This window comes from Rhea pennata, chromosome Z, assembly GCF_028389875.1.
Source record: "Rhea pennata isolate bPtePen1 chromosome Z, bPtePen1.pri, whole genome shotgun sequence".
Taxonomy (NCBI): Eukaryota; Metazoa; Chordata; class Aves; order Rheiformes; family Rheidae; genus Rhea; species Rhea pennata.
Genome location: NC_084702.1, coordinates 30,951,695 through 30,966,805, shown reverse-complemented (window position 1 = coordinate 30,966,805; position 15,111 = coordinate 30,951,695). Strand labels below are relative to the sequence as shown.

At 36.4% G+C, this 15,111-nt stretch overlaps 1 protein-coding gene across 6 annotated transcripts in view; it reads left to right on the top strand.

Moving 5' to 3' along the window:
* Positions 1-15,111, top strand: part of CDC14B (cell division cycle 14B) — a 43,811-nt gene that overhangs the window by 8,948 nt on the left and 19,752 nt on the right. For all 6 annotated transcript variants that reach the window (XR_009961117.1, XM_062598970.1, XM_062598968.1 and 3 more), the window contains exons 4-6: positions 1,638-1,730; positions 11,536-11,612; positions 14,072-14,138. Coding sequence is in view for 5 of the 6 variants with exons in the window: in XM_062598970.1 (XP_062454954.1) it covers positions 1,638-1,730; positions 11,536-11,612; positions 14,072-14,138 (237 nt within the window). In the remaining variant the exon portion in view is untranslated. The remainder of the gene's footprint in view (positions 1-1,637; positions 1,731-11,535; positions 11,613-14,071; positions 14,139-15,111) is intronic.

Below are 15,111 nucleotides of genomic sequence, written 5' to 3'. Positions count from 1 at the left end.
AGGAGGGAAAGACTGCTTACTTTTAAGATGTAAGTTGCACAGTCATGGCAGTAAAGGATATTACACTGCTGGAAGACAATCACTAAGTAGGTACAAACTTCTTTGAATGTAAAGCCTGCCTTCTCTGGAATTTAGTCTCGTTGGCGATCTGCCAATATTGAGTGACCTTTAGGATACAGTGCAATATATTTTTATTTGAAATGGCTTGTGTTTGAAGGGTTTCTCTCCTCGTCCTGACATCACATTTGTAAGAAGCAACATTTGATCTTCAAATCATAGCATTTATGGCATGGTCTTGAACAGACTGTTACACTTCCACTGAGGGAACTGAAAGTTATCATCTCTGAGGGGTACTCAGTAGTCTTCAGGATTAGACTCTTGGTAGAACACAGTGTCTTTAAAACAGAGAGCTCCTATATTAAAGTGAACCACTGCAAGTTAATTGACCTCTAATAGAAGCTGGACTACAAAACCTGTTAGGCAGATAAAAAGCTTATTAGCATTAGTGTGAATCACAGTTTGCCTCTTCCAAAGTGCTTCGATCTTGAAGCTGCCACTGAACTGTTAAAATTGGGAAGTATACAAAACATTATAGTTTAACAGGGATTTTTTTTTCTTCTCTGTTCCTTGGTGTATGTTACTGATTCTAGTTTACCCATGATTCAGATTCATTTTGTGCCTGTGACATTACGAATAGATTTGCCTGAGACAAGATTATTTGATTTTTATTAACAAGGTACTCTGCAGCAATACAAAGCTTTTGAATATGCTAGCTTGGGATATTGGAGAATTGTGTTAAGATTGATGAGACCCTCCTTTGTTAGATATCTGGGGTTTATTTGCCTTGAGTGCCTTGAATAACTGAGCAAGTAACATTGTTATTTAAATGGTGATCTTTTATGATAGATTTGCAGTTGATCAATTGAAATGTACAGCTTCAAGCACATTGAAATTTATTGTAATGGTAAGTTAGCACAGAAATTTTGCTGCCATCGCAGATATTGTTCTTGGTATTAACAGTTCCATCCCACCCCCTTTCTAAGTTAGAGGAAACTGTACAGCAAGCAGTGTGGTGAAATTTTAAAAAGTTGTTTCTGATAAGGTAGAAATCAAAGTGTTTTAATTTAATACTGTATTTTCCAGAGTTTCTGCTCAAGTCATATTTTAGAAACAGCTATTAGTAGAAAACTAATTTATGGAGAGCCAATATTTCTTTAGAAATTAAAAAAAAGTCTAAATTCTATTTTCAAAATCAGTTAAGATTTTAACACATCTGTGATGATTTTAAGAATGCCATGTAATATTTAGTTCTCATAAATACATGTCATCTGCACAGGACTAGGAGTCAGAAATGTTGAATGCCTATAAAGAGGAAAAACTGAATCAGTATAATTTATATCAAATACGATTCAGGTGGGATGCTAGTAAAAATACTGAAACAAGCTGACAGGGATCCAATAAACTGTTCTGAAGCTATTGAGGAATTAGCCTACAGTATACTTGGTGCTCTTGTGCATGTGGTTGAGAGTAGGCAAATTGTGCCTGGCCTGATTTTATATTTTCTCTGATTTTATAAAAGAAGGCATAAAAAGTCCAAATTGGAAAATTACAATATTTTTGTTCATTTCTTGATACAGTCATTTTCATTGATAAGGAAGAAAATAATTCATTATACTGGCTTTGATCAGAAAAAGCAAGCAAATGCTGCATTCCTCATAGGCTCTTACGCAGTAAGTATTTAAATTTTTGCCATTATATCAGACTGCTAAATGTTTTCATTCTTTCATATTCAGTTTTAAAATATCAAGATAGAAGCAGTTTTTTCCATGACTAATCTTCCTACAAATATATTTTATAATAAGGTGCCACATTCAAAATCAATTTTTAAACTTTAGCAGGTATGTGTAGGTGGGGCTTTGGTTTGTGGGTTTTTTTCCCCTCATGGCAATCTGTGCTCCTTAGCCCCTCAAATGCTACTGGAGAGATAAGAGCGCTGCTGGGGAAAAAGTCTTTTTGAATGTTTTCGTGTAGAAAAAATGACTGCTTCTTGATATTTTTCCTTCTCTCCCCCCCCCACCCCGCCCAGTCTCTGTTTTTCTTTTTCAAAATGGAGAAATATTATCTTGCGCAAAATATGGTGTATCATTTCCTACTGTGTACGCTTTAAAATATACCTTTTTTTCTCCAGTTTCTTTTCCTATGTGAGGTGATCTCTTCAGTTAACCTAGGAGAAGGAGCAAGATCACGTGTGGCAGGCATAGAACCAGTATAAAGCCCAGGGATGTTCAAGGTGGCTGAAAATTTACTGGGTCATGGCCCTGATCATAGAGGGGAAAAAAATTACTTACTTTGTATCATAACCACCTCTAAAAAAGTTGGTATTTGGTGCCACCAAAGGGGAATGTCAGAACAAAACACTTAGTGCCTAAGAATGAGAAATGTGATGTCCAGTATTCATTTTTTGCTTTGACTTGTACTGTACCTTCATTGTGACCATACCTTTCTCTTGTTCACTCACTAAGAAAATGAAGAGAGAACCTGTGCTTTTTCTCATGTGAGAGATTTGAGGGGTAAGAGTTTGTGTAGCCTTAGGTCAATTCATTTTATTAGCTGCAAGGCTATGTGAGGTACTGGCTGTGATGCTGGCAGTCTCCTTGGTGCTTCTTTACATTATGGCAAAAGTTCCATTTCCTGCTCTGCAGAATCTTCTCTGTTTTCCACTTTCCAGAGTACTTATAAATAAAGAACTTGACTTTAAAATGTGTCACAGTTTTTGTATTTGAAACGCACAAAAGCTGTAGGAATTTTGCTGTTAACACTTGCATTTGTGGTTACTAAGCTTGTTTGCAGTTGAGGCTTTAGGTTAACTAAACAGCTGTAGCATTTAGGAAAACTAAATTTTTGAGGTGACTTGGTTATATTATAGGCCTAGAAAATAAGGGTGGATTGATTTCAGTTATCAGCTATTATTTGGAAGGATATTGCTTTTGTTTTTGCCCAAATTTTCATTCTGAACATGGATAGTATTGCTGTGCAGCACAGTATCTGTCATTTGGAACAGCATCCGCAATGCCAAAGTTACTAACTAATGGCAAACAATCTGTTTTGAAGATATTTTGGTTGACTGTCCTAAAAATGAACTAAAACCTTAACTTTATTTGTGATCATTCAGTAGCCTTGCCATGTTGCAATAACAACAAGCAGATGGAGTGAATCTTTGAATGGACTTGCATAAATACCTAAGGTCTTAGATTAACATGGCTTATGGTGTTGCAAAACAGAGTAATTAAAACTAAAGACCTTTGAACAGAGTAATAAGCAGTTTTTGCTTCAGAAAATCCTACTGAAGGAGACGGGTGATGCAGAGAGGAGGCTAACACAGAAGCCAGCTGAAATGGGAAAAGAGATTCTCTTGCATAGTTAGTCACAAGTCACAGGCGGTGGGTAGCTCTTGCTAGATCCTGATTTTGATTCGAGTGCAACAAACTCTGGGTTTGGTATTACTTTTCTTATAAAGCAGGGTGTATTTTTTTCACCAACTGATGTGGGAGCGATTCCAGTGCAGGAAGATGACGGAATAAAGACTCTATCCCTGAGGCATACTTTTTTTCCTTCACTCTTTGATGATCTTTCATGAAGAGCTGTACTTAATTACGGCAGTCACTTTTAAAGTGTTCAGATACATATCCAATATTTCCACTTTGTGTAGGGAGATTTTGTTTTTTCTTCATGTGGTGAGGAATGGCTTTAATGTATGTCTACAGACATTTCCTTATTGAAAGAAAAGGCATTGAGGCTTTTTCTGTTGAAAATATATGTAGGCTTAAGCATCCAATTACTTCAGCAGCAGCAATGGTAAAACTTTTGCTTTCTGATGAAGAACAATTTGTTCAGCTATTGGTCAAAACTTTAGGAAGCTTTATTGTAATTTTAATTTATCACACTGTGGACCTACTGATAGTACTGGTTGCTCTTTGAAGATTATGATTTTGTTTCTAATTTCTGATCTCTTGTTGTTTAAGTGGTTGGTTGTCAATGTATTTTGTATTCTGTGGGATGATTTTTTTTTTCTTAAGTGGGTTCCCACTTCTGCAGGTTACCTTAGGTTAAGGAAGCATGTGACCATGCATCAGGCTAAATAAGAAGAGCTCTGGTGGGGAGACCAATAAACTAGAAATGGGAAATAGCATCCACAAAGTTACTTATAACGTAGTGTTCGTCTGTGTGTGTGTTGTAAAGCATTCAGTGACTTAAGCCTTGTTTTGAAGGCAAGATACGCCATTGCTCCAGGTGTGTTAAATTTCTTTTTAGGAATAACAGACTGCCAGCTTTCAGGAGTGGTGCACAATAAGTATGTGCGTGCTTTGCTTTTTGTTTTAGATGCACACATACTTTCATACATACCTTCACTAACCTATAATGAAGTGACTATAACAAGTTCTTCCCTGGAAGCTGCGTGTCTAAGAGCAAGCACTCAATGTTGTTATGCTAGCAACTTGCAAGTCTGTCCTTTTAAAAGCTGGTTGACCTTAAAGTTACATTCTGTGTAGTATTAAACAGATGTTGTTTAACTTCTATTTAAATAAATAGGAATATATTGGCAAGATTTATCATTTGGCCCCTTTTGTCTGTATGTGTGTGTACCTATACATTATGTATATATGTATGTATTTACATATTTCGTTTGGGGATATGCTAATTTTGACTGCTAAAGCAATTGTGAAAGTCTTCATTAACTGTGGTGGAGTATAAGGGCAGATGTTAGTGTTCTAGTTTACAAGTGAAGTCTGTTCCCAGTCTTTCCTTCACAGTTGGTGTTTGAATGTTGCCCCTGAATACTTCATCTAACTTGTCTTTCCTTCCTCTTTAGTGGAGATGATAGTTTCTGAAGGGGTCATCCAGGCTACACACTCCTTTCTTCCCTCTCCTGCAACTACTGCTTCCTTCCAGGTGTACTTTGATGTTCCAGCGCAGCTTAACTAAAGCTACAGGGTTCTTCAATATTAAATGACCTTAAAGATGAAGAACCAAAGTTTTAAATACATTGTTATAAATGTAGTTTCATGCCACATTGTGAATTTTAGAGTGAATCTTAACAATTTAGACCTTAATTCCTTTATCATTCATCTTCCATCTGTTGTTTAATTTTTATAGATAATACAATGCATAACAAGAATGATATTCTGCTGTGTAGATTAGAATAAATTTGGCATGTTCAGCAGGGCAGCTAAAATTCAGTGTGGGGGGTAAATGTCAATACTTTATTTGGGCGGTGATGGGGAAAGAAGGGAAAGGAAAGAAAACTTTTGTTCTTCACCTTTTAAAGAAGAATTACTTTTCCTTGGAAGCTATCTCCACTGTTCAGGCCTTGCCACTCTACCAAAGCAGCAGTGATCTTCTGAGTTGATTTCTACAGTGGCTTCTCTTGATTCTCGCCAGGACTTGGCTGTGGGTGAGGAAAGTCTGCTTCTTCCACCATTGCTCCTCCTGTATTAAGAAAGAAAATGTACCCTCTGTGCCCTATCCACCCAATACCCAAGCTCTCCCTCTCCCCTTCACTGCGTTAACTTAGTAACAGTATTTCTTTTCTCAGGCCTGGCACTAATTATGTACTTGGAGGGTGACCCTCCGTGGGTACCGCCCCATGAGCTGCTGTAATTCAGGTCACCTTCTCCAGGACTCATCTCTGTACTTTGTCTATTTTCTCATCTTCTTTCTTCAGGGTAAGCAGCATTTCCTTCATCCATTCTGATCCATAGTATTGTTTTTACCTTTTCAATTTGTTAGTGTCCTTCCTAGGTGTGGCCTACCATTGGGTAAAAATTCGAAGCTGTAGAAGCAATTAGTACCAATCTGTATAATATCGAATTGCTCTGCTCTTACAGCGGCATTTGCAGAATGATCTCTGGCTAAGCAATGGGAAAGCAGGTGAACCTGTTTCATGGTCCAAGCAGAGTAACAGCAAAAGGGTAAATACTGCAATGCTTAAATTGGAAGTGGGTAAACTGTGTTTACCCTCGGCTAAGTTTTGGCAAAGGACTTGAAAAAGTACTTGAAAAGTGAGTGGCAGAGAGGAGATGGAGAAAGAAGTACTTGCTTTTCGTTTAAGAAAAGTTGCTTCAAGGCTTTTGTCTTTCTCTCTATTAATTTTGTCTAAAGCACTACCTCCTCTGAATTGTATTTTGGAAATCTTGATGAGACTTCATGATGGCAGTTTTTCCTGCTGTTTCTACCAGGTTCTTCCTCACCATGCTCTGATTAGACTCCTTGTCTCCATAGTGGAAGAAGTTACTCCCTGGGGTTCCCTTGCTGTAGTACTAGCTTCCTTTCTTAGCTGTCATGAAGTACTCCCTATGTGGCCAGCCTGGTCTGTTCTCAGCTGATAGGGATTTTTATGCCTCCTTTCCCTCTGCTGTTTGAAAAGTGATTGGATGTTTCTTCCTTCTGCTTATGGTAAATGAAGAGAGTTGCCAGAGACAGGTGGTTGTTCCTTCTCTGCCACTTTTATCCACTTATGACTGTTTCCATTAATAAAAGGACATTTGGCCACTTATCATCACACAAATTTATACAGGAGGCTGTTTTATTTTAATGTCTTTCTGGTTTAATTTTGCTGTTTTTAACCTTGTCTTGTAAGGAATTTTGTTAGAAATTGCAGTTGTTAGCTGACTAGTATATTCAATGGAGCATATTAAGTGAAATAAAATGTCTAATACTGTGAACTTACAACAAATTTATGCATGTGCGGGACCTTGTGTTTGAACCTTGTCAATACCTTATAGGACTTGCTGTATTTGTTCAGAATGGGTTTGTGTTTATTTGCAGTTTACAGCTGTTGAGATTATTTTGAGTGATGTTTTTAAACAGTTGTATCACGTGAAATATGCTTGTATTGATTTTAAGTCAATGTGGTTGGTAAAATGCATGATTTTGTTAGCAATCTTAAGTAAATTTTGTGTTAGGATGGGCAGGAAAACAAACTTGATTACCCCAAGCACTTTATAAATGTGAATTCCAAGTATTATATACTTCAAATTGATGTGAGTTGATATAGCTTTTAACAATTAAGTATCAGGTTTAATTTTCCTGAAAAAACAATAGAAGAACATTATCAAAAATGCTTTGTCTTGCCTGCAATATTGCTATTTCACTTGGTAGTCGCATGTATTGGTTAAGGTACCCTTTTTGCCTGAAGCCTCCTTTCCTTTTATTTTAAGAATTTTTTCCTCCAATTGTGAATATTATTTTCATGATTTTAATCATGAAATTGTTATGTTTTTAATCAAGGAAACCTCTGTTTAAAATAGAGCTGATTTGAAAAAAAAATATAAGAACTAGACAGTAGCACAGCATGCTGAAAGAACTGTCATTTCATGGTTGATTTTAAATGCTCAGAATTAAATACTGGGTACTCTGGTCTTGCAAGCCCTTTTATTTAATTCAGTGAACATTATAATGGCTGTTAGACTACATGTCTGTGTTGGCACGGATAGTGCTTGACTGCACCTTTTTCCAGTAGTGCATGGATGATTCTTGACCATTCACAAAGCTGCTTGCAATCTCTTAATTAGAAACAGATGTCCTAAATGAAAAGGATGATTAGAGCAATGTTAGTGGTTCAGCTGCTAATCACAAATTTATGGCTGTATTTTGAGCTCAGCGGGATTTTTTGTGTGTGTGCGTAAAGAAAAACAAATTTCTAAAGAGTTGGTACACAAGTGATTATATAGATTGATAAAACAGTATAGTATGTATTGCTTGAAAGATGTCAGCTCCTTCTTGTAACAATTTTTCTGGAAGGTCCTAAGCAAAGGATTTATAAGGGATTTTAAGAGTGTGTGCGTGTGCGCGTGCATGCATGTATGTATCTCAACAAAGTGATCTCAACTCTGGTATATTTTAATTTCTAAAATTTCCCCATACACAAAACATACATCTCATGATTTCAGAAGTACTTCATGAAATGTCTTTGGTTTTGCTGTTCATCAACTCAATATTTCTGTTCTGTTCTGAAACTTCAGTTCTACTTAGCAAGTCCTCATTTCTTCCACATCCATCTATTGCAAGTCTCTCTCTACCCTTTTGCTTTCTAGCTCTCTTTCATTGGCTTTCTTAAATCCCCTGCTTTGGTCGCTCACGTCGTTCTAGTAAAATTGTTCTCCCTGAAAGCTTTAGTGACCTTCTGCTGGTCAGGCACATGAGCTGCCACTCTGATCTTGTGCTATTAGGTATTTCTGAGTGCACCTGCAGTATAGTTTAAATTTGGTCAGGAATATGTTTTTTGAAGTGTATCTCTCCTAAGCCTTGCTCAGCACACTCTGGATCACCTCCCAGCAGCCTGGGAGCACTCCTGCAGCTAGCAGGCATTCACTTCACAGAAATGACTGGAACTAGCTGCAGCTAAAATCCTTGAAAGCTATGGTGAGGTATCCAGTCCTCAGTAGCAACTCCTGGTCTACAGATCCGTTTCTGTTGGTGCATGCTATATTCTAATGTAGGTGTAGCCTTTGCTCCTTTCACTTCTGTTGCTCCCCTGGGCTCTGCTGCTCTTTCTGTCACTGCTTCAGTGTCACCTGTTTGGAGACAACTGGGCTGGTTCACTCAGGTCCAGCTTCGCACTCATCCAAGATTTCCTGCCAGGTGTTCTCTTGTAGTCTGAAACAGTGCTAGGGCTAATGTCCTCACTTGGACTGTTGTAACTTCCTGTGTTATGTTACTGCCAGGATACTTTCCTTGTGAACTAAGTATCATTTTGTGATCTTTCTCATTTTATGTAAAAACTGAATGCCATTCTTTCCTTTTGAAGAACTCCAGACCATCATCCCAGCTGTCCAGATAACTGCAATGCTAGACAGTTTTTTGCAAGCCCCTTTTCTCTGAGAACATCATATGACCATTTTATCTACTCCTACCTCAGCGGCTGTTCACACATTGTATCTCAGATGTGTAATAGTGTCACGGCTGAACTGCAACAGGATCTCTCATTTCAAAAAGTTCTGAAAAATCAAACTCCATTGAAGAGCTTCCTTCTTCAGTAAATGTACTGTGTGTTGCTTCAGATGTATCATTTTTGCTTGGTACTGGTTCCTTTAAGCTTGCCTACAGTGAGAAATGTCATGTCCTTGAAGTGCACTTTCTGTACATAGAAAATTATGTTAAACATTCCAGTACTTAGAGATCTTTGCACAAGAAATTATGTTGGCTGAAAGCATTCTTTTCTGCAGTGAGTGTTCATATAACTGTATTAAGTAAATCTGTGTTCATTCACATGTATATTCAAACAGTGTTTCTAGCAACTTCATTACTTAGTTCATTTCTTAAGTTGGATCTATGCTTAAGAAATAACGTATTTCAATGTGGTGTAATGTTACCTAGGCATCTCAGTACAACATGCAGGGCAGAAACTGCTTTTGCTACTGTTACTCTGGGAGACAAACATTTTTGCTATTGGAGCTTCTTCTGTTCAAGAAGCTGGTGAGCTCAACAGCTATGGGAGTAGTCCTTACCCTTTTTGAGCCATGTGTGTGCACAGGATTATCTACAATTAGCCGCGTTTCTATATGCGTGTGGTACAAGTAGTACTGCCTGTAGTACCCAACCTTACAGCAGTGAATCCCTACTGTTTTTCTAAGTGACTCATTAACTCTATTTCTGCTATTAACTACAGTGTCTTCCATTTGCTAGTGCTCTTTTACGTCTCTGTGAGGCTTTTTCTGGGGCAGGGCTTCTTCTGGTAGGAAAGCAGTGCTGTATTTGTATGGTTGTTGGCAATCTGTGTTCATCGTGCTGCAAGACGCAAAGTATCACTGTATCAGAGCACCCAAACTGAAGTTTCTTGGAACATAACCTTTATGTCCAGTTTATGCAATGACTTGTATATAGTGTATGTCTGCAAAATCTAATCAGAAGGCAAACTAAGGGAGCTGCAGAGTAACTTTTGAATGATATTTTGGCTTTTTAGTTTCTTTTTTATTCTGGGTTTATGCTTGTGATTATAAATGCAGATCCACCCATCTCATCCTGATGAAAACAGACGCAAAAAGCACGTGGTTTTCATTATTTAACTAAACTACTTAAAACAGATGGATTTTTCTTTGGTTTTGCTAATTGCGAAGGAAGAAAACTCAAAAAATACTTAACATAGTAAACAAACAAGAGGACAAACAAAAAGGGTCAGCCATTTCCATGTGTGTTTAGCCCTCTATTGGGGTTATGTTTCAAGCTTTTTTTTGTGGGGGGGGGGAGCACCATCTGTTCCAGCTCTTATTCTCACCCCACAAGAATGCATGTATGTGTGTGTAGAGAGGATGTTAAAGGTATGTTAAACTATTTGTTAAGGTTAGTCTGCAGCAGAGTAAAAGAAAGTTGGCAATGCCAACTTTCAAAAGAAAAAAATGGCAAGATAGCAAAAAAAAAAAAAAAAAAAAAAAAACAGACTTAGATTTTTGGAGGATGTTTATTGAATTCTTATTAGGATTCTTTTAAAATGAACTCTAAGAAAAAAGGTAATGGTTTACAGGAAATGTAAATAATTTTACTGAACTTTAAAACACTCTGGGAAGTTTTTTCTTTTTTTATATATGCTTAGCTAAAATAATTTTAAGGAAAAAGGATAAACTGGGAATTACTGAATATTGACCTATTGCTGACAGCTTGTTACTAATAGTTGTTCTCTTCTGGCCATGCTGGTGATGGTATTTGATGGTATGGACCAGCAAATTTTGGAAGACATGTTCTGCATAAAGAGTGTACCTAAGGAGAGCTTAGGGCTATCAAAGTGGGGTCAGTCATGTGGTGAGGGAAGATCATACAGATGCTTGTTGGGAGTTGGTCTGTTGTCAATCTAGTATTATTTCCTGAATGTTTTTGACAGTAGAAAGCTTGGTATGTAGTGTTTCCAGTATGTTGTTTCATTATGTTCTCAGTATTTTGCTTCTTAAGCTATAGATTTCTTTTTCCCTTAGCGGCATCTGGATTTAGTTACTGGACACTGCCTTACCAGTACAAAGAAAGAAGTACAGGGTCTGAAGTAAAGCAAATCTTTTGGCATAGGAAAGTCAAAACATATTCTAATAACTGTTTTAACCTTGTCTGCTGAGTACATATGCTGTTTTATACACAGGCTAATTCATAGCTTTGCTGGAATATTTGAGGGGTTTTGTACTTTAAATTACATTTTAAAAACTTAATTTGAAAATATCTGTGAATTGATCCAGGCAGGTTGCAGTAAAAATACGGAAAAGCACAAACTGACGGACAGAAGCTTTTTCACTGCAGCCTAAAGCTGAACAAAGCCTGGGGAAATCTATAGATTTAATATACAAATAAATGCATATATAGCTTGAGTAATATTTTGCATTTTGCTTTATTTTAGTTTTATTGTTGCACACTTGTATTCTTTCATTCTTGATGCCGTTCTTTTGAGCTGTTTGTGATATTTAATCATGCCTTCTGTAGTAAACAAGTGATTTTTTAAGATTGATATACTTTCAATAACCGTAACAATACTTTCTTTGTCTTTTCTCATAAAAATAGATAATATACCTGAGAGAATCCCCAGAAAATGTGTACAGGCTTTTATTGGCTGGAAACATTTCATATCTTCCCTTCAGGTAAATAAAAAGATATTAGAACTTTCTGTAGCTTGATTTTTTGAAGAGTAGTGTGGCATTTAACAGTCCTGAGTTTGGGCTTTTTTGCTAAAGGTTTAGGACACGGCATATTCACTGCCTGAGTTTTGAGGACAGACTGAAAAGGGTGTTGGCAGCTAGTACTGAAGTGTCCTGACAGACATGGAGGAGCTGAAGTAGCTACACTACTTTGTATATATTCTTGTTGTGCTTTTTAATCTACGCTGTTTCTCGCTTGGCAGCCCGTTTTTTTTTTTTTTTTTTTTTTTTTTTTTTTTTTTTTTTTTGTTTTTTTTTTTTTTTTTGCCACTAGTTAATAGTTAAACATATCAAAATACCCGCCAGTCATCACAAATGGCTTGTAGTACTTTTGGTACTCCCATTTTTTCCCCATTTGCTGAAAGCATGAAGCAATCTAAAATACTATTTTGTGCAAAAAGAGTGCTAGCTAACCTCATATGATTTAGAGCAACTTTAAAGTATTACTTTTTACCAACAAGGAAATATATACAACCAGACTTCATAGTTGCTTGTCCCTGGGGGAGTGTAATCGTAGCTGTTGCAGACCACAGACTTCTCATTATGGTATCTACTGTGCTGCTTTACGTAGCAAATATGGTTGATCCATCCTGCAGAGGAACAGCTTTATAACAAGAGTTTATAAAAGTTGGACCAAACAAGCATTTCATTCACTGCCACGATGTGCAGAAAGAATGGCCAAAAAGCTTTCCAGATGGCAAGTTGACTGTCCATATATGTTGCTATGGGGTGATTACTTAAGCCCTTGCTTGTTTATGTTTTCCAGCTGCCTTGCCAAGAGCTGGGTTTTTGGCATTTTGAATTTCCTTCCCCCCACCTCCACTCTTCCACAGTGCCAGTGTTTAGAAGCACCTCTTTTATATTTGCACACTTTCATTATCTCTTTTTTTTCTTTTTAATTCAATTTTTTATATTTACAGAAAAACATAAATACTCCTTAAGAAGACCTATAAATCTTGTTTCCAAAGATCATATAGGTTTGTGTAGGAGGGGGAAATAGTAGCTTTTAGCTCTCTTTGTAACCTCTACCTGAAACCTCAGACTATCATCACTTCAGGGGAATACTGAAAGAAATGCAAAGGTGTGTTATATAACAGGAATTACTGAGAGCTGACTTCTGAAGACAGTATAGATATGTCCAGCCTGTGGGATAAAGAGTGCAGTATGAAATCCCTGCCCAGTGTCTAGGTACTTTTTCTTAAATCTACCCGTGCATCTGTAGATCTGGTGCAAACAGAGGAATTACAGTTAAAAGAATGAAAACTGAAAAGCTGTTATGGCCCATGTTCCTTTCAGGTCATGTTCATCTCTGCAAAAAGCAATAATTTCTCATAGAATAATAAACAGTTAATCAGGTAGTTGCTACTTCTGGTTATTATAAACAGGAAATTTTTTATTAGCAGGATGCAAAAGATTTATCAGTTTCCTGAATGGGATTCTATTATTTCCTTCTATTGCTGATTTTTTTTCCACTTCACCCTGATTCATTAGGGAGTAGAAGGATTCAGGTACTTCAGAAGTACATCCTTGTGTTAGTTTAAATTTGAAGATGGTGATACATATTTTTTAAATTTTACATCACATTAATGAGTCTGTGCATGAGAGCTGTATGTTTTGACAGAACACCTAGTTCTAAAATCATAATATTCATGGATATAGAGGCACAGTATATATATATGTATTTTAACTTGGTTATAGTATTCTTGTAAAAAGCTTATTCTACAGTGCTTATGGATTCCATAATGATCAGGTACTAAGAACATGATATTCTAGAATCAAGAGGGTTTAAAAAAATAGTAGTTGAAAGCTTGAAGTCTTTAATGAAAAAAAATTTCCTTTTTTAAACAAAAACTATTTTATGCCTCTCAAAGAAAGTCTTTTAATGCAGCTACACAAAGGTGCATTTTGACAGATATATATAAAATTCATGTGCACAGCAACTTTTTTATTTTAAATAGAGTCTGGGGAAAAATCTTGCAGTATATTACAGTTTGAAGGATGAATTTTTTTTTGAGAATGTACTTCAAAGGAAAATGTTTCAAGAGCAAATGTCAGAACATGATATTTATTTTGGCATTAATTTTTGCCAAAAGACATTTTTTTTAATTTTTTTTTCCAAATATGGCTGTCCTTTTTTAATATCAAACATTCAACATATCACTTTTACTGAAAAGTGTAATTGGAGTAATCTTAGTCTTGGATCATCTGTTAGTATAATCAATATTATGTTTTGTTATTATCAGCTGCAAGACAGGGGAATTAATCATTTGATGTAATTATTTTGCTGCAATAGAATTATCTTGAAGTAATCTTTTGAAGTTGTTTTTTGAAAAATAACTTTAATTACTTTGTCTTGGATTCAAATGGGAACAGTTTTGGTCATGAAAACATATGTGTTACAGGGATGCTTCATTTGGTACTTGCAGTTTTCATCTAACATTGCTGGATTGTTTTCATGCAATAAATAAGGTCAGTAAAACAATATTTTTTTCTTATGGTAAAAGGCCAGCTAAATATGGTCCTGCGGGAGGTGGGGGAAGAGAAGGTAGTTTAGGAAGCTAGGAGCCAACTAAAGCAATTCAATAACAGTTTTCTGATTGTTGCATAGCGTATGTATTATGCATTGTAACAAAACTAGATAAGGTATTTATAGAAGTTGACTGATATATAAGCAACTAGAGAAGTTTTTAAATACGAAATTTCAATTTCTGTTAGGTGATGTTTTCAGGACAGTCATTTGCACCTCTAAACACTGAAAATTGCACAACATATTTATCAAATGGCTCTCTGATGTTGCATTTTTAGGCTGAATACTCACTTCGAAAGAAGTTGTGCATAGCTTAGAGATGCCTTTTAGGCATTTGCAGCATGTGCTAATGATTTCAAGTTTTGCTTTAGAAATACAAATAGAACAAATAGTAGTAGGCAGGTGCTTTTTTGAAAAAAGGAAAAACTACAAATCACTATCGTCTGGTGTCGTATTGCAACACAGTGGTGAAGTAACTTAAGGACAAGGGAATTTTCTATATATTCATTCATTTTAGTCTATAGAAGCAGTAAAATAGGAAATTATATAGCTCTCCTTCCTACTATTGCCTTTTTTATTATGGGTGTCTCTGCCAAATACTGGTGTTGCTACTGATTAAGCCAACCTCCTGCAGATTTGTGATTTGAAGTTTTTTGGATGTTCTGACATTGGCTGCTCTTATGCCAAGAGTGGTGAACTGCTATTCTTGTCAGTACTGGTGAAGTGCAAGGAAAACCCCAGAAGGTTGTGCAGCGAAAGAGGAGATTAGAATGTGGTATTTAAAATATCTGGGGATATAGAACTGTTTGTGTTTGAACTTCCTGACTTAACAAATGGGTAAACAGCCAGTTACCCAAATATTTAGTACAGTATAAAAATGTAAACATAATACTTGTGGATAATTCTTGAGCATCG